This window comes from Pipistrellus kuhlii, unplaced genomic scaffold, assembly GCF_014108245.1.
Source record: "Pipistrellus kuhlii isolate mPipKuh1 unplaced genomic scaffold, mPipKuh1.p scaffold_m20_p_10, whole genome shotgun sequence".
Classification (NCBI taxonomy): domain Eukaryota; kingdom Metazoa; phylum Chordata; class Mammalia; order Chiroptera; family Vespertilionidae; genus Pipistrellus; species Pipistrellus kuhlii.
Window position 1 is genome coordinate 11,607,999 of NW_023425405.1, and position 18,401 is coordinate 11,626,399.

At 60.8% G+C, this 18,401-nt stretch overlaps 1 protein-coding gene across 2 annotated transcripts in view; it reads right to left on the bottom strand.

The window, feature by feature from the left end:
- The window catches only part of LOC118712567 (kielin cysteine rich BMP regulator), a 28,749-nt gene that overhangs the window by 2,502 nt on the left and 7,846 nt on the right, over nt 1-18,401 (bottom strand). The window contains exons 9-37 of one of the 2 annotated variants that reach the window (XM_045576653.1): nt 18,179-18,272; nt 17,304-17,392; nt 14,990-15,083; nt 14,776-14,855; nt 14,606-14,699; nt 13,693-13,778; nt 13,540-13,621; nt 13,196-13,348; nt 13,003-13,109; nt 12,836-12,929; nt 9,266-9,439; nt 9,060-9,142; nt 8,823-8,916; nt 8,552-8,725; nt 8,155-8,325; nt 6,520-6,696; nt 5,588-5,673; nt 5,248-5,338; nt 5,055-5,137; nt 4,858-4,951; nt 4,014-4,187; nt 3,694-3,776; nt 3,022-3,142; nt 2,013-2,092; nt 1,725-1,824; nt 1,232-1,443; nt 792-894; nt 555-706; nt 15-187 (exon numbers count right to left, since the gene is read on the bottom strand). In XM_045576653.1, the coding sequence (XP_045432609.1) occupies nt 15-187; nt 555-706; nt 792-894; nt 1,232-1,443; nt 1,725-1,824; nt 2,013-2,092; nt 3,022-3,142; nt 3,694-3,776; nt 4,014-4,187; nt 4,858-4,951; nt 5,055-5,137; nt 5,248-5,338; nt 5,588-5,673; nt 6,520-6,696; nt 8,155-8,325; nt 8,552-8,725; nt 8,823-8,916; nt 9,060-9,142; nt 9,266-9,439; nt 12,836-12,929; nt 13,003-13,109; nt 13,196-13,348; nt 13,540-13,621; nt 13,693-13,778; nt 14,606-14,699; nt 14,776-14,855; nt 14,990-15,083; nt 17,304-17,392; nt 18,179-18,272 (3,398 nt within the window). The remainder of the gene's footprint in view (nt 1-14; nt 188-554; nt 707-791; nt 895-1,231; nt 1,444-1,724; nt 1,825-2,012; nt 2,093-3,021; nt 3,143-3,693; nt 3,777-4,013; nt 4,188-4,857; nt 4,952-5,054; nt 5,138-5,247; nt 5,339-5,587; nt 5,674-6,519; nt 6,697-8,154; nt 8,326-8,551; nt 8,726-8,822; nt 8,917-9,059; nt 9,143-9,265; nt 9,440-12,835; nt 12,930-13,002; nt 13,110-13,195; nt 13,349-13,539; nt 13,622-13,692; nt 13,779-14,605; nt 14,700-14,775; nt 14,856-14,989; nt 15,084-17,303; nt 17,393-18,178; nt 18,273-18,401) is intronic. The other variant, XM_045576656.1, reaches the window with a different exon arrangement.

Consider the following 18,401-nt stretch of genomic DNA (forward strand, 5'->3'; position numbering starts at 1 on the left):
AGGGGGCTGCGCACCTGAAGTCGCCCCCGCGGCAGTGCCGGGCCAGCACGTAGCGGCAGCCGCCCTGGAAGTGCAGCAGGCGGCCGTCGAAGGTGCGGTAGTGCGGGTCTCCGAAGGCCATGCAGGAAGCCGGCCGCGGCAGGCAGCGGGGACAGCAGCTGCCGGGGTTCAGGGCGGGAGCCTCGTCCTGGCCTCCGCCCGGGACAGTCAGACACCGGCCCGGCGGAGCCCCGCGCGGAGCCTCTGAGGACCCGAGCGGGCTCCGGGCGCCGCCTCGTGGTCGCTCCTGGAACTGCAGGACCCCGCGCCGCGCCTCCTCCGGGCCCCCCTGCCCGCAGCTCCAGTGCCATGGCCCAGCCAGGTGCCTCCTCCCCTGCCCGTTGCACCGGGATGGCGGTGACACATGCACACTCACCCCACCACGTGCACACTCACCCCACCACGTGCACACTCACCCCATCACATGCACACTCACTCCATCACATGCACACTCACCCCATCATATGCACACTCACCCCTCCACCCCCTCCCCCACAGCCCAGACCGGCACTCACGGGGCCGCAGGAGAGCCGCGGGCAGCGCTGACTCTGGCAGCGCACGGTGCCGGCCACGCAGGAGCAGCTGGTGCAGGGGTCCACGGCCCAGCTGTCCCCGGAGGCCACCTGGCGGCCCTGGTGCTCACATGGCTGGGCGGGAGCTGAGGGATCTTGGGAATGGGGTGGGGTCAGGGGTCAGCTGCCCCTCCCTCACACCGGGTCTCGCGCTGCTCCCACCAGCACCCTGGCCCGCACCTTGGCATCGTTCACAGCACCGGCCAGCGTCTAGAGCCTTCACCCAGCCAAGTGGGCAGGAGAGGGCCTGGCACTCCTCACGGCGGCACTCCACGCGGCCCCGCTGAGGACAGAGGCCAGTGCTCTAGGGACTCTCGGGGGGCCCTGAGGTCCCTGGTCACACTTCTGGGGCCACCTGGCTCCGTTCTGCGGCAGCGGACCCCTCTCCCCGGACCTGCTCCAGAACAACCACTTCCTGTTCAAGAGGGGCCTGACGGATGTCCAGCCCTCAGCTCCGTGCCCTGCACAGGGCTGCCTCTGCCCATGCTCACCACAGGGGCGCCCTTCCCTAATTACCTCAGAGACACCCTCCTCCCCCAGCCCCGAGATGCATGGCCCAGCGTCCTGAGGCCCCCCTCTTCTGTAAGGCCCTGCGCCCCCACTCCTCAGCCCCAGCTCACATGGCAGGTACAAGTGATGCAGGCGTTGCTGGGGTCCCTCCAGCTCTCTCCATCCGCCACTCTCCGGCCCTCGGCCTCCACCACACATTCTGATGAGAAAGGAGGCTGGGGGAGCACCGTCCTGTCCTTCCGGCTGCCTCCTTCCTCCCTGGAGCTCACCCCGAAGGCCCGCAGCAGGGGGTGCCCACCGCCCAACCTGCTGGTGTTGGTTTCTTCAGCCACATGCGGGGGAGGGAGGGGTATGTCAAGGGGAAGGCCCTGCATGGGGCTTGAGGCGTGGATAGGGTTCTGGAAGCCTGAAGAGCCACAGGCCGCGGCCCTCCTCGGGCTCCGGATCCCCCCGCAGGGGCCTGTGGTACTGAGCCGGCTGACAGGCCTCAGGCCAGGCCCTGAGAATCCAGGCTTCAGTCTCCGCCTCCCGCTGCCTCACGGGTCTCTCCTCCACCCAAATGACAAGCCCTCCGTTTCTACCAAAGACCGAGCCAGCATTTACCCCGGCACTCAGGGCAGCAGCCCCCGGCGGGGGTGTGGTGCTCGGAGGGGGGACAGCTGAGCTCAGGGCAGGCCTGGTGGACGCAGAGCCAGGTCAGGTCCTGGGAAAGGGCATGAGAAGGCCGGGGGTAGAGAACGGCAGAGAGGGAGCAGGCTCTGTGGAATGTGACGTTCGGGAAGCGAAGGCGAACACCGGTGAGCGGGAATCCCCGAGCTCCTGCAGGAGATTCGGCCACAGCCCACGGGGGAGGCTCTGGAGCCTGGGAACCCCCAGGGCCGGAGGGCTCACCTGGCACCGGCAGGTGTAGCAGGGGTCCAGCGGGGCCAGCTCCGACCCCAGCAGGCCCTCCGTGCAGTTGCTCAGGGCCTCTGTGTAGACAAGAACGCAGAGGGAGGGTTACAATGGGGGTGGGAGCAAGGGATGTCAGCCCGGATGATCGTACTGACCCATCTGTCCTCGGACCCTTATCCCTAGCTCCTGGACTCCAGGAAGAATACATCCTTTCCTGCTGGCTCAGCAGAGAAAAGTTTGGACTTTTCGAGAGGAACTTTGCTAGGCTATGGGGGGAGGGGGCTAGGGGGAGAGAAGGAGGGCGGCTGGAAACAGGCCAAGTGTGGCTTCTTTAGCCCGAGGTCCCTCAGGGCCACACGCCATGCTGCCTGCTCCCCGTCCGGCTCCCTTCACACTGCCCGTCTGGCTAAAACGGCATGAGAAAGCACAGAGAGCCAGGTACCCCCAGTTCCAACCCTCAGAGCCTGTGCCGCTGCAGGCAGGTCAATCAACCTCTCGGAACCTCAGTTTCTTCATCTGTAAAAGGGGAATAATATTGATACCTACTTCACTGGTAACTGTGAAAATTGAACGAGATACTGCTTAAAATCGCCAAGCATTGCATGGCATGCAGTGGGTGCTTAATAAGTGTTACGTCCTTTTTCTCTTTTCCTGGGGCACAAGGGCTGACAAGAATGGCTCTCCCCATCTCTGTAGCTGGGCCACTCACTGCCCCTCCTGCCCTGACGTCACTGCCCTCAAAAGCCAGCAGCTGGCACAACCGCCCGCCCCCCACAGCACCAACCGCTGGGAAAAATGAGTCAAGGGGTCCCTGCCAGCTTCCCCGGTTCCCCTTGGGGTGGTGCAAGCCTCCCTGCCAGGGCAAGGGCTTCTAGAATGGTCTTCTGGACTCAGGAAAGGCTCCCTGTGGGGCCGGGGCTGGGGCAGAGCGCTGGCTGGCACTTCCAGTGTCCGTCAGGGGCTGGCAGCCCTGCCCTCTCTTATCTGCCCTCTATCGGTGACTCACGGGCACAGGTGGGGCAGCAGTGCTGAGGCCCCGGGGGCAGGAGCTGGCTGGCGGGGCAGCCCACCAGGCTGGGGCACTGCCGTCGGTGACAGCGGAGGCCGGGAGGCCCCTCAGGCTGCAGCTGCAACAGGAACCATGAGCAAGGGCTGGGCCCCAGACCGGGGAGCACAGCCCCCTCTCCCCTCCGTGTGCCTGCAGCACCTCCTCAACAGCCCCCCGACTGGCTCCTCACCCCTCATTCCCGGCCGTGGTTTCCCTTTCCCTCTCCAGTCACTGGGCCTGCACCTGCTGTGACCTTTGACCCTCTTCCCAACCCCACTGCCTCATCTCGGCACCTACGATGCCACTGCCTGCTCCCCATGAATGGAGAGTCTCAGTGGCCCCAACCACTTCCCAGGGGCCTCCTCGCCCATCCTATTCACACCCACTCTGCACTCACCCACTCCACACTCCTGCCAGGAGGGCCTGCCGCTGCCTCCCCACACCCAGCACCGGTGCCATGGTGCCTGGCTAACCGCAAACTTCTGGGACCTGCTGGCTCTTCGCCCCAAGCCCTGCCTCGCCGCCTGGCCACTGGGACACTCTCCCGTCTCTGCCCCTCACAGTGCCTGCTGCCCGCAGTGCCCAGGCTGCCCCCATGGTGCCCCGCCCCTCAGCATGGCCCTCACCCACCTCACAGACGCACACTTCACAGGGGTCTGCCCCAGGCTGGAAGCTGTCCCCTGGCTCGTACTTCCGGCCCGCATGCTCACAGTCTTGGGGGTGAGGTAAGAGCAGATCAGGACCAGGGAGCCTTCAGCTGGCAGCAATGCCAGGAGTGGTGGCGTCCTCTGTCCCCCAGGGGCCCCAGCCCCCAGGCTTTGGGTGTGTATAAAAATGGAAGCCACTTCCGGAAAGGCTGGTCTCTGCCGCCCCCCCCCCAGCACCAAGGCAGGGAGACGCTGACCAGGCACTGCCTCCCTGCCTCCCACCCCACCCCGGGCTCCCAGTACCTGAGCATCGAGGGCAGCAGTCCCGGGGCCCCTGGCGGGGCCGGGCACAGGAGCTGACGCACTGGACCTGGGCGCAGGTGGCCACGCCCTGGTGGCACAGGCAGGAGGAGCAGGGGCTGTCCGGAGGCTCCCAGCTGCTGCCGTCAGGGTGCTCCTCTCCGTGGGCCCAGCAGCCTGTCCAGGGGGCGGGGGTGTCTCTGAGTCTGGGCTCTGTATGCCCCGTCGGCCCACCGTGGGTGGTCAGCAGGGCCTGGGGTCTGCAGGGGGGAGGCGGGGAGGGGGCCTGGCAGAACTGCTGTCTGCGGTGGAGGGAAGACACTGGGCCGGGCTCAGGACTCCTGGGCTCTCAGCCCTGGCATGTCTGCTTGCTGAACCGAAGGCCAGGCAGCAGGCACTGCCTGTTGTAGCCCAGCATCAGCACCAGCACCGGGCATGCAGCGGGCATCTAATACATGCATGCAGCATGAATGAAAGCCTCCATCGCTAACCATGTTACCAAGGTAACTCAGCCTCTCCAAGCCTTAGACTCCAGAGCTGCTAACTGGGATTTCCTCTGTGCTGCCCGCCCCCCAGGGAGATGCTGTTATGGCTCTGGAATCTATGCCGGGCAGAGGGCAGGGGCGGCTTTGAGGGGGCTCTGATAGGCCTCTGGAGGGGGAGATGGTCTGGGCAGGCCAGGGCAGGGGAGGAGGACAGGAGTGAAGACTCAAGGGCTGAGGCCTGGGTGAGCAGGGAGGTGGGAAGCCAGGAGGGGACCTTGAGGGAAGGAGGTTGGGCAGATGGAGGCGCACTGGGCCCAGGGGCAGAAGCAAGGGCAGCCCCCCCCCACCCCTGGCGGGCACACCTCTGCAGCGAGGGCAGCAGCTCCCTGGCTCTGTGACCTGGAGCGGGCAGGCCAGGGGCGGGCACTGCAGCCGCACACAGCGGACGTGGCCGGCCTGCAGGAGATGCGGGGTCAGGGACTTCTCCCGGGCTGGGTGCCCTGAGGCAGTGTGCCCCGCCAGCGTCCCAGCCCCCTTGGGCCCACCCCCCCAGCCGTACCTGACAGCGACAGCGCTCACAGCTGCCTGTGGGCCCCTCAAACTCCTCCCCATCCTGGCGCTGCCGGCCCTGAGAGAAGCACCCTGTGGAGGACATACTTCCTGGTGGGACGCTGTGCCTCCTTGCCCGTCCTGCCTCAGGCCCGGAGGAGGGCAGGGGGGGGCCCGGGCCTGGGGGTGGGGGGGCGGCTCACCGTGGCACACGGGGCAGGAGCAGGGGCCTGGAGAGGGGTGAGGGCAGAGAGCTGGCGGGCATGGCTTCCTCTGGCAGCGCATGGAACCTTCCTGGGGAGAGAGATCGATCACACTGCCACTTCCTGTCCCCACGTCATCACACCCTCAACCCCGGCTACACTCTGCCCCCATATGGGCCCCTACGAGCCTGCCAGGCCCAACCCCTGGCGTGGCCCGGAGGCCTGACCCCAGGCTGTCCCCTCGTCACAGCAGCGGTGCCCAGCAGACGGGGTGGGAGAAACACCCCGGGCCAGACGGGAGGTCAGCGGTGCCAGTTCCCGATCCCCGGGGCCAGCTCACCCGGCAGGTGCAGAGGGAGCAGGTGGGGTCCAGTGGGTCCGGAAGGGTCTCCCCCAGGGCGGCAGTGACGCCGTGATAGAGGCATCCTGGCAGAGCGGGGAGGGCGGGGGAAGAGCTGCTGCCCGCAGAACCGTCTCCCGCCTCACACTCACACTCACACGCTCTCTCACACACGGACTCATACATATACGTACTCACACAGGTACACTTACACATGTATTCCCATACACGCTCACTCATATACTCACACAGACATACACTCGCAATACGCATACACGCACTCTCATACTTTCACACACACATCCTCTCTCACATGTACACACACATACACTCACACAATACACTTACACACATACTCATATACTCTCACACACTCACATACATGCTTACACACATACACTCGCACTCATACTTCCACACACACACACACACACACACGCACACACACAGCCGGCCTGGGAACCTCTCACAGCTTGGGGGTCTGAGCGGGAGAGGGTGGCTGGGAAGGGGCTGGAAGGGGTGAGCATTCTGCAGGAGGCGGGAGGCAGTGGGGCGTGGCGGTGGGTCACAGCGGGAGGCGGTGGGCCACAGACGCTGAGAGTGTCCTGTCGTTGTGGGCGGCGCGGGGAAAGGACAGAAGGACGGGTGAGCGAGGGGCGGGCTCCCGAGGCTCCGGGCAGAGGGAGCCGCTGAGCAGTTTGTCTGGGATGTGCTGTCTTAGGAAGGCAGCGAGGCAGTGTAAGAGCAGGGAGGAGTGGAAGCACGGACCAGCTGTGCGGTGCGCCCAGCACCAGTGAGCGGGGACAGCAGGCACCGAGGACGCGGACAGGGTGAGGCGTGATGGAAACGCAGGCTGAGGGTCTCGGTGGCTGTCTCGGAGCTCTGGGCTGCGGGAGACCAGGAGGGCGGCCGGAGGGCAGGCGTTGCCCTACCCTGGCAGGAGGGGCAGCAGTGCCCGGAGGGGACGAGCGGGTGGCTGCAGCCCGGAGGCGCACAGGGTCTGCGGCCGCAGGTCACAGCGCCTTCCAGGCAGGTGCACAGGCTGCAGGGCTCCCGGGGGTCTGCAAACTCCTGGCCGCTCAGGTAGGACTCCCCGAGGTACTCACAGCCTAGGAGAGGGGACAGGGAGCGGCGGGCTGGGTCAGGAGGGGTGAGAGGACAGGGTCACCAGCTAGGAGCTTGCCCCTGGCCTGAGTCCGAGTCTTGAGGCGTGGCCATGGTGGGGAGGAGGCCTCACCCAGGCTGATGGACAAAGGAGGGGAGAGCTGGGGGAGCGTCGGACTGGCCAAAGGGCAGACTTTCTCCCGTTCACCTGCAGAAAGATCTCCCTGTCCGATCTATAGGGCAAACCCACACAGAATCTGTGCCTGGGCCGGATACCCAGCAGGCCACTGCCCGGTCAGACCTTAGAGCTGGGAGATGCTTGAGATGCCTTAGGCGGCTGGACCCAAGGCATCCCCTTCCCAATGCTCTTTCATGCCCTCTGGTCAAGCAAGGAGGGGCCGGGGGCCCGGGGGATGGGGGGCAGCTTGCCCTGAGCGCTGACACGTTCTGACCTTTTTGAAAAAGAAGGCACTTTGGCGATAATGACCTGTCCGTGTGAGCTCAGCTGTAACCAACATGGGGGCCCTGATAATGAGGGGGGCTGTCCAGGGGGCAGGAAGGAAGTGGGGCAGGGGATATATGGGAAGGATCTGCACCTTCATCTTAATTTTTCTGTGAACCTAAATTTTTTCTTTAAAATAAAAAGTCTGTCAAAATGAGGAAAAGTGGATGAGTCTCAGGCTCAAAGCCTTAGAAGGCCAAAGTATCTGAGTTGAATTTAATATTTGATTTTTAATTGCATTCACATTAATGGCAATGCTCTACTCCTTGCAAATCTAGTTTTCCATTTACAGTAGGATATAAAAGTTCCTTTCTAAATAAATTTCAATTTAAATTTTCAATTTGAAAGAAAATACGAAATAAAGAAAGTTACAGGAGGTGGAGGGTATGTAGAAACAACTGCGGAGATAATAAACAAGAGTGACCGAAGACTGGGGAGCCGGTCTTGTTCAGCTCTCTTTTTTCACAGGAGTTGAGATTAAAAATGGTTAAGATGGCCGAAACCGGTTTGGCTCAGTGGATAGAGCGTCGGCCTGCGGACTGAAAGGTCCCGGGTCCGATTCCAGCCAAAGGCATGTACCTTGTTGCAGCCACATCCCCAGTGGGGGGTGTGCAAGGGGCAGCTGGTCGATGTTTCTCTCTAATCGATGTTTCTAGCTCTCTATCCCTCTCTCTTCCTCTCTTAAAAAAATCAATAAAATATATATATTTAAAAAAATGGTTAAGATGGCCAATTTTAGGTTATGTGTTGTTGTTTTTTTTAAACATGGGGGGGGGGGGGAATTAGGCTCAGAGAGGTTATGTAGCGTGTCCAAGGTCACACAGCCCAATAGCTGTGTGAAAAGCAGGAGAAAATCCAGGCTTTAGTCCAGGGCTTTTTTTTTTCTTACAAGAATGGGGCAGGAAGGATGACTCACACCCAGCCCTCCCGCTTTCCCCACCCCCATGCCCCCTGCCCTCACCGTCGCAGGCAGGGCAGCAGTCACCCCTGGCAGGGAACGGACACTGGGCAGGGGCACAGGCCCTGGGCTCGCAGCTGACGCTGCCCTCCAGGCAGAGGCAGACGTGGCACGGCACGGTGGGCGAAGGGAAGCGCTCCCCGCTGGCGAACTCCTTTCCCTCGTACAGGCAGCCTGCGGGCAGGGACAGGCCCGGGGCTGGGGGGCGGTGGTGGCTGCCCGCCAGGCCCAGCACCTCCCAGCACAGCCTCCCCAAACTCTGAGAGGGGAGGGCCGGGCCAGGAGAGGGGAGCTGGGGTGGAGAAAGGCAGACGGAGGAGGAGCGAGAGGGTGGCCCCAGGGGGAGGCTGCGCTCCAGGCTGGAGGAAGCGGGTGGCGGGGCTGCGGGGCCGGGCGTTACCGTCACAGGAGGGGCAACAGGGTCCCCGGCGGGGGTGGGCGCAGGGGGCGGGCGGGCAGGGCAGCCGCTGGCAGGACACGGCGCCGTCCAGGCAGAGGCAGCGGCGGCAGGGGTCCCCCGGCGGGAAGAAGTGCTCCTGGTGGCCCCCGGGCCTCGGGCAGCTGGAGGGGGAGGCTGAGGCCAGACGGCGTGCATCACGGGGCGCCCAGGGAGAGGCGGCAGCGCACCCCCAGCCCCGGGGGCGGGGAGCGCCCCGGGGTGCAGCCCTTACCTGGGCACTGCGGGCAGCACTCCCGGGGCAGCAGGACGGGCTCCGCACAGGGCGGCGGCGGGCAGCGGCGGGCCAGGCACTGCACGCTGCCGCTCTGCACGGACAGAGGGACCCGGCGGCAGGGTGAGTGCTGGAGGCACAGTGACTTCACCCCTCCCCAGCCCACCTGGAGTGCCCTCGGCCTCCCCAGCCCCACCCCTGCTTCCCCGACTCCTCCCAGCCAGGGGGCGGGCTCACCAGACAGTGGCAGAGGCGGCAGGGGTCCGAGGGGTGGGGGAAGTCTGCTCCGTGGGGGTACTCTTTCCCACCAAAGGCACAGCCTGGGGGAGGGGCAGCTGTAGGCCTGGGGAGGCCCTACTTGCCCAGGTCATGCCCCCCCCCCCAGCCAAATGCCCACGGAAGGGGCCGAACGCTCCCGGGAGAACCCCTTCCTGCCGCCTCACCATCGCAGTTACTGCGGCAGCAGGGCCCGGGCAGCGGGTGGGCGCAGGGGGGCTGGGGGCAGGCCCGGGGCTGGCAGCGGGCATGGCCTTCCTGGCACCAGCACTCCTGGCAGGGGTCCCGGGGGTGGGAGAAGCGCTGGCCGTGCACGAACACCTGATTCTCCAGGATGCAGTCTGGGGACGGGGAGGAATGGGGCGAAGGCTGGCGGTGCAGGAGCAGCAGACAGCTCCTCTCCCCTGGGGCACTTGGGAGCCCTCCCCACAGAGGGAGAGGAGGGGGCTGTGATGCAGGCAAGGGTGTCTCTCTCTGAGGGCACGCGTGTGTGTACTAGCACGTGCATGCACACACACGTGTGTGTGTGTGCAGTCCTTGCACCTGCAGGCACCGTGTGTGCCTTGAGGGTGAGAAGCAGAAGGGCTCCTGAGTGCCACATGCTCTAGCACACGCTCCATGGGCCAGGGCAGGGCACACTGCTCTGCGGCAGCCAGGCTCTCTCACGGCACATCCAGACGTGTGCATGAGCGTGGTGTGTGACACAGGCACGTGTGCATGAGCGTGGTGTGTGACACAGGCACGTGTGCATGAGCGTGGTGTGTGACACAGGCACGTGTGCATGAGCGTGGTGTGTGACACAGGCACGTGTGCATGAGCGTGGTGTGTGACACAGACGTGTGCATGAGCGTGGTGTGTGACACAAGTGTGTGTGCATGAACGTGGTGTGTGACACAGACACGTGTGCATGAGCGTGGTGTGTGACACAGGCACGTGTGCATGAACGTGGTGTGTGACACAGGCATGTGTGTATGAACGTGGTGTGTGACACAGATGTGTGCATGAGCGTGGTGTGTGACACAGACACGTGTGCATGAGCGTGGTGTGTGACACAGGTATGTGTGTATGAACGTGGTGTGTGACACAGGTATGTGTGTATGAACGTGGTGTGTGACACAGACGTGTGCATGAGCGTGGTGTGTGACACAGACACGTGTGCATGAACATGGTGTGTGACACAAGTGTGTGTGCATGAACGTGGTGTGTGACACAGACACGTGTGCATGAGCATGGTGTGTGATACAGACAGGTGTGCATGATCGTGGTGTGTGACACAGACAGGTGTGCATGAGCATGGTGTGTGATACAGACAGGTGTGCATGAGCGTGGTGTGTGACACAGACACGTGTGCATGAACATGGTGTGTGACACAAGTGTGTGTGCATGAACGTGGTGTGTGACACAGACACGTGTGCATGAGCGTGGTGTGTGACACAGGCACGTGTGCATGAACGTGGTGTGTGGCACAGGCATGTGTGTATGAACGTGGTGTGTGACACAGGCACGTGTGCATGAGCGTGGTGTGTGACACAGACGTGTGCATGAGCGTGGTGTGTGACACAAGTGTGTGTGCATGAACGTGGTGTGTGACACAGACACGTGTGCATGAGCGTGGTGTGTGACACAGGCACGTGTGCATGAGCGTGGTGTGTGACACAGGCATGTGTGTATGAACGTGGTGTGTGACACAGATGTGTGCATGAGCGTGGTGTGTGACACAGACACGTGTGCATGAGCGTGGTGTGTGACACAGGTATGTGTGTATGAACGTGGTGTGTGACACAGGTATGTGTGTATGAACGTGGTGTGTGACACAGACGTGTGCATGAGCGTGGTGTGTGACACAGACACGTGTGCATGAACATGGTGTGTGACACAAGTGTGTGTGCATGAACGTGGTGTGTGACACAGACACGTGTGCATGAGCATGGTGTGTGATACAGACAGGTGTGCATGATCGTGGTGTGTGACACAGACAGGTGTGCATGAGCATGGTGTGTGATACAGACAGGTGTGCATGAGCGTGGTGTGTGACACAGACACGTGTGCATGAACATGGTGTGTGACACAGGTGTGTGTGCATGAACGTGGTGTGTGACACAGACACGTGTGCATGAGCGTGGTGTGTGACACAGGCACGTGTGCATGAACGTGGTGTGTGGCACAGGCATGTGTGTATGAACGTGGTGTGTGACACAGACGTGTGCATGAGCGTGGTGTGTGACACAGACACGTGTGCATGAGCGTGGTGTGTGACACAAGTGTGTGTGCATGAACGTGGTGTGTGACACAGACACGTGTGCATGAGCGTGGTGTGTGACACAGGCACGTGTGCATGAACGTGGTGTGTGACACAGGCATGTGTGTATGAACGTGGTGTGTGACACAGATGTGTGCATGAGCGTGGTGTGTGACACAGACACGTGTGCATGAGCGTGGTGTGTGACACAGGTATGTGTGTATGAACGTGGTGTGTGACACAGGTATGTGTGTATGAACGTGGTGTGTGACACAGACGTGTGCATGAGCGTGGTGTGTGACACAGACACGTGTGCATGAACATGGTGTGTGACACAAGTGTGTGTGCATGAACGTGGTGTGTGACACAGACACGTGTGCATGAGCATGGTGTGTGATACAGACAGGTGTGCATGATCGTGGTGTGTGACACAGACAGGTGTGCATGAGCATGGTGTGTGATACAGACAGGTGTGCATGAGCGTGGTGTGTGACACAGACATGTGTGCATGAACATGGTGTGTGACACAAGTGTGTGTGCATGAACGTGGTGTGTGACACAGACACGTGTGCATGAGCGTGGTGTGTGACACAGGCACGTGTGCATGAACGTGGTGTGTGGCACAGGCATGTGTGTATGAACGTGGTGTGTGACACAGACGTGTGCATGAGCGTGGTGTGTGACACAGACACGTGTGCATGAGCGTGGTGTGTGACACAGGTATGTGTGTATGAACGTGGTGTGTGACACAGGTATGTGTGTATGAACGTGGTGTGTGACACAGACGTGTGCATGAGCGTGGTGTGTGACACAGACACGTGTGCATGAACATGGTGTGTGACACAAGTGTGTGTGCATGAACGTGGTGTGTGACACAGACACATGTGCATGAGCATGGTGTGTGATACAGACAGGTGTGCATGATCGTGGTGTGTGACACAGACAGGTATGCATGAAACTGTGTGATACAGACAGGTGTGCATGAGCGTGGTGTGTGACACAGGCACGTGTGCATGAGCGTGGTGTGTGACACAAGTGTGTGTGCATGAACGTGGTGTGTGACACAGACACGTGTGCATGAGCATGGTGTGTGATACAGACAGGTGTGCATGATCGTGGTGTGTGACACAGACAGGTATGCATGAAACTGTGTGATACAGACAGGTGTGCATGAGCGTGGTGTGTGACACAGGTATGTGCACATGAACATGGTGTGTGACACAGACAGGTGTGCATGAGCGTGGTGTGTGACACAGGCAGGCAGACAAATACACTGAGCGGCGTGGGGCAGGAAGAGGAGACGCAGGCTGGGGAAGAAGGGCGATGTGGGGACATGAAGGAGAAACAAGTCTGCCTCCCACCCAGGCCCTGTGTGCTCCCCGCTTTGCCAGGCGGAACGTTGAGGAGGCCGCGGCTGCCCAAGGGAACTGCTGTGCTGGAGGGGTTGGGGGACTCAGGGCTGGGTCCCCCGAGCCAGACAGGCACAGCGAGCACGTACCTGGGCAGCTGGGGCAGCACTGGCCTGGTCCGCTCCGGGGCCTGGCGCATGTGGTGGGTGGACAGGCCACCGAGGAGCACCTCACGGTGCCGTCCTGGGAGGAGGGAGAGGGTGGTAGGGGTCGGTCCTGAGCGGGGCTCAGGGGGCAGCAGCAAGCCCGGGGGTACCTCGCAGCGGCAGGCATGGCAAGGGCGGTCTGTGTCCGTGAAGTTGTGCCCGTTGGCATACACGTGGCCGTGGTAGGTGCAGCTCTCACAGCTGGGGCAGCAGGCGCCTGGGCGGGCAGAGTGGTCAGAGCCCAGCTGACCAGGGCGGGCGGGCAAAGCAGGGGTGGAAGGCAGGTCAGCGCGGGGCACTCACCAGGGGTCTGGGTGGGGTGCTGGCAGGGGGCCGGGGGGCAGAGCACAGCCCCGCACACGGGCACCCCGTCTTGACAGGAGCAGGCTGTGCAGGGCTCACCGTCAGGCTCCCACTGGACGCCATCGGCAAACTCCTCTCCGCCAAGCACGCAGGCTGGAGCAAGGGGGCTGTCACCATGGCAACCTGGACACCTCCACCCAGCCCTCCCCTTCCCAGGACCCGCGCTTTACCGCCCCCACAGCAGCCTCTGCATATACGCTGGGTGGGTTGGTGGGCTTAGCAATGCCCCCTCCATCTCCAGCCCCTTTGCAGCTGCCCCCCTCCCCCAACGCCTCCCCACACACCTGAGCACAGCTGGGGAACAGAGTCTGACTGGGTGCAAGGGGCGACAGGGCACTCCTGCTCCTCACAAGACACCTCGCCGGCCTGGGAGGGAGGGACCCGGGTGAGGGCCTCAGGAGGAGGCAGACCTGGGGCGGGAGGCAGGGGCTGCCTACCTGGCAGGAGCAGCGCAGGCAGCGGCCGCCCTCCTGGAACCGGAAGGTGTCCTGGCTCTGGTAGTAGTGTCCCTGGTACTCACAGCCTGGACAGGAGGGTATGGGACGGGGGACAGGGCAGGAGGCTGACGGGGAAGCCTCACGCGCCCTGACATCTACCTCCCGCCCTGATGAGGACAGCCACCTTCAGGGGTCCCTGCCAGCCCCCCACCCCCGGAAGCCAGGGCCCCACCACAGTGCCTGTGGGCCACGAGAAGGTGAGAACTAGTCCCTCTTGGTGGGGAAAGGAGCATAGTTTTTGTTTGTTTGTTTGTTTAATATATTTTATTGATTTTTTACAGAGAGGAAGGGAGATGGATAGAGAGCTAGAAACATCGATGAGAGAGAAACATCGACCAGCTGCCTCTTGCACACCCCCTACCGGGGATGTGCCCACAACCAAGGTACATGCCCTTGACCGGAATCGAACCTGGGACCTTTCTTTTTTTTTTTTTTTCTTAAATATATTTTTTATTGATTTTGTACAGAGAGGAAGGGAGAGAGAGAGCTAGAAACATCGATGAGAGAGAGTCATCTATCAGCTGCCTCTTGCACATCCCCTACTGGGGATATACCCGCATCCAAGGCACATGCCCTTGACCGGAATTGAACCCGGGACCCTTCAGCCCCCAAGCTGACGCTCTATCCATTGAGCCAAACCGGTCTCGGCTGAACCCGGGACCTTTCAGTCTGCAGACCGACGCTCTATCCACTGAGCCAAACCGGTTTTGGCAGGAGCTTATTTCATAAAGTATTTCCTCTGGACTTGAATTCAAGAGGGCTTCTGTAGTCCCAGGCGGCACCCGCACCACACGCCAAGGACTCTCCCTGGCCAGTGCCCGCCCCTCACCCAGGGCCTGGGGCCCCCACTCACCGGCACAGACGGGGCAGCACTGCCCGGGGAGCCTGCCTGGGTGTCTGCAGGGCGCGGCTGGGCAGGGCAGAGGCTCGCACTGGACAGTCCCGTTCTGACAACAGGGCCTGGTCAGCATCGGGGAGGCGGGCCCGGGAGCCAGGCCCTCCCTGCGGGGCGGCCACACTCACAGCGCAGCGGCAGTGCGAGCAGGGGTCCCCGGAGCCCACCGGCTCCCCGCTGAGGTACTCCCGCCCGTTCAGGAAGCAGCCTGTGGGGGAGAGGGTGCCTTAGACCCTCCTCAGGGGCCCCCCCACCGCTGCCCCAAGGCCTGGCCTTCGTGGGAGGCGGAGCCTGGCTGTCAATCAGGTCTGGAGCCCCTCCAGGCTTCACCGCCTGACTCACCATCGCACACGGGGCAGCAGGTGCCCGGGAGGGGCCGGGCGGGGTACGGGCACAGGCTGGAGCATTCTCGCTGGCGGCACTGGATGTGGCCCTCCTGGTGGGGGCAGGGGTGAGGCCATGGGAGCTCAGCCACGTGGTGGAAACAGCACTCGCCTCCCAACTATCCACTCACTAGACATTGTGATGAGTGGAATTGTGTCCCCCACAGACACACATTCACCTACTGAACGTGACCTGATTTGGAAATAGGGCCGTTGTGGAGGTAAAGAGTGGGGCGGCTCCCAATCCAGGGCCTGGTGTCCTTGTACAAAGGGGAAATTTGGATACACACACATACACACACAGTCCAACTTCCGGCTTCCAGAATCACAAGACAACACATTTCTGTTGGTTAAGCCACTCCATTTGTGGTTCTTTGTAATGACAGCCCTAGGAAACTAATATCGATGTGTAACCTGTCTTGCTACTTAAGTCCTCTGTGACTCAGTTTTTTCATCTGAAAAAAAAGAGACACACTTTGGCTGGTTGCTTAATGGTTAGAGCATCTTCCCTCAGACTGAAGGGCTCTGGGTTTGACTCCTGGTCAAGGGCATGCAACTTGATTGCAGATCCATACTCGGGGTACGTGTGGGAGGTGACCAATCAATGTCTTTCTCTCTCTCTCTCTTTCTCTCTCTCTCTCTCTCTCTCTCTCTCTCTCTCTCTCTCTCTCTCTCTCTTTCTCTCTCTCTCTCTCTCTCTCTCTCTCTCACTTTCTCTCTCTCTCTCTCTCTCTCTCTCTCTCTCTCTTTCTCTCTCTCATTGATGTTTCTCTCCCCCCGCCTCTTCCCTCCACTCTTTCTAAAATATAATCAATTGAAAAAATATCCTTGGGTGAGAATATAAAATAAAAAGAGAGAGGTAACAATATTCCTCTCCTCATAGCCCTGTAATGGGCATGAGGTTGAGGTGTTGGTGTGGCATCAACCTCTGGAAGCTGGCAGTTACAAAACAACAGCTTCTGCTACTCCCCCTGGACCATCCCTGGAGTTCACGCCCACATAGACCATCCCTGGAGTCCATGCCCACATAGGCCATCCCTGGAGTTCACGCTCACATAGACCATCCCTGGAGTTCATGCCCACACCTGGACTCACTGCCTCTAGCACCATTAGTGTCTGGGCAGCTAGTGACCCTTCTCACAGGTGTGTGCAGGGCCAGAACAGAGAGGGGAAGCACTTGGTCGTAGAAGGGTCCATGGCCTTCACAATGGATCCCTTAGTCCTCGGCAGGCTGTTGTTCGGTGGCTGGCTGCAGGCCCCTGGAAACAGCCTTCCTCAGCAGGCACCTCTGGTTCCCACCTTCCTCCCTCAGGTTCTGCCCAGATGTTCCCTACATCTGGTGTCTCATCCGGTTGGGCTGCTGGAAGTCCAAGGTCAAGGTACCAGCAGTTGGCGAGAACCTGCTTTCTGGTTCATAGATGGCTGTTTTCCTGCCCTCACCTTGCAGCAGGGGGTGCGGAAGCCCTAAGGGTGTGATCTCTTTCCCTTAGGATCTAAGCACCTCCCAGAGGCCCCGCCTCCTAATACCATCACCTCGGAGGATAGGATTTCAGCATATAATGGGGGGGGTGGGGGGGGCTGTCTCAGTCATTCAGTCCATACCCCCTGGAGAGTCTTTCCCCATTTCTCCTGCTTAAATCTACTTGCCCTTTAAGACCTAGTGAACACCACCCCTTTGTGAGGATTTTCTAGAGCTGTGCTGCCCCATGGAAATATAACACACGCCACACATGTCACTTTAAACTTTCTAGTTGTCACATTTAAAAAAAAAAAAATAGAAACAGGTGGAACTAAATTTTAATGTTCCACTCAACTCAATATATCCCAAATGTTGTTTCAACATGTAATCAGCACAGCGTATAACGAGATAGCTTACATTCCTTCCTCTCTGTCTACTACATCTTTAAACTGGTGTGTATTCTGAATGAAAGCCCATCTCAGATCTGACGGCCACATTTCAAGGGCTCAGTGGCCACATGCAGTTGTAGCAACTGATGAGACCTCGAAGTTCCAGACATCTCAAAACCATCTGTGTCTCTTCCTCCCTGGCTTGTACCACCTGCCACATCCTGCCTGCCAGCTCCTGAGTTCAGTTCACAAACCCATGCTGTACACCTGCTCTGCTCAGAGCTGGGCACGCAAACGGGCACTCTCCACCCCTGGCCCCACACAGTGCCTTTGGGATGTGCGCAGTGGAATGAAGGAATGAATATGCTGGGCCTGGGGGAGCGGGGTGGGGGTGGGGGGGGTAACCGGGGAGCAGTCGGGCTTACCAGGCACTGGCAGATCCGGCAGGGGTCCCCAGGTACAGTCCATTCTTGGCCATGCTCCCGGCGAGAGCCACCTTCTGTGCAGCCCGGGGCTGTGGGGAGATGGGCAGAGAGGAGGCCCAATGGGAGCCAGCCTGGACTCCAGTTTCAGTCTGCCACCACCCTCTTCTGAGCCCTCTTGGTGGCTGCCAGCGTCCCAGCTGGGTAAGGCCACGCTCCTAGCCTGCCTTCCATGCTTTCCAAGACCCAGCGGGGCCACACCCCCTCTCCCCACCTCTCCGTGGAAGGTTTGTTTGCTTGCACCTTCCCACTTAACATCCACCACACTCACTCTTGAGTGTCTGTCCCAAGCCTCTGCTCTAGCTGTCCTCTCCTCCTGGGATGACCTCTGCTTATTCCACCCTTCACCTCGCCAACTGGTCTTGCTCCTTAAGGTTCACTCAGGACGCCTGCCCTCCTGTGCCCACACTGGGCCAGATCTTCTCCCTCTGAGTTTCCATGGTACCTGAGCCTGCTTCCTCATCTGCTTTGGAGACAGTATTGGTGTGTGACTCACTGTCACCCTCTAGTGGACAGCCTCAAGGGCCCATCCGGTCTTAGGTGCACACAGTAGATAATAGTCGATATTATTAAGGTAGTATATCATTACCCACTCCTCACAGATGGGGAACTGGGGCACAGAGCAGCTCACTCAGAGGCCACAACCACCACGTGGCAAGGACAGAATCTGAGCTCAGGACCCGCTCCAGAGTCGGTGTGGCCAGGCATCACTCTCCCACTAACCGGACCACCAGGTCCGAGCCAGCAGGGTGGGCTCTGAGTGAAGAAATGATGTGACAGCCCTGCCTGAATCCGCCCAGGGAGGAGCCAGGGCTCACCTTGGCAGGCCGGGCAGCAGTGGCCAGGCCTCAGGACTGGCTCAGGGCAGGGGCTGGCCAGGCACTTCATGGGCACACACTGAACCAGGCTCCTCTGTAATGCACCAACAGCTGTCAAGCCTCTGGGTCTGGCTCCCAGAGGGAGCAAAGCAGGCAGGTGTGGGCACCCTTGGGAGGTGGGCACAGGGTCAGGCAGAGAGTGAAGGGCCCCGGAATACATGTG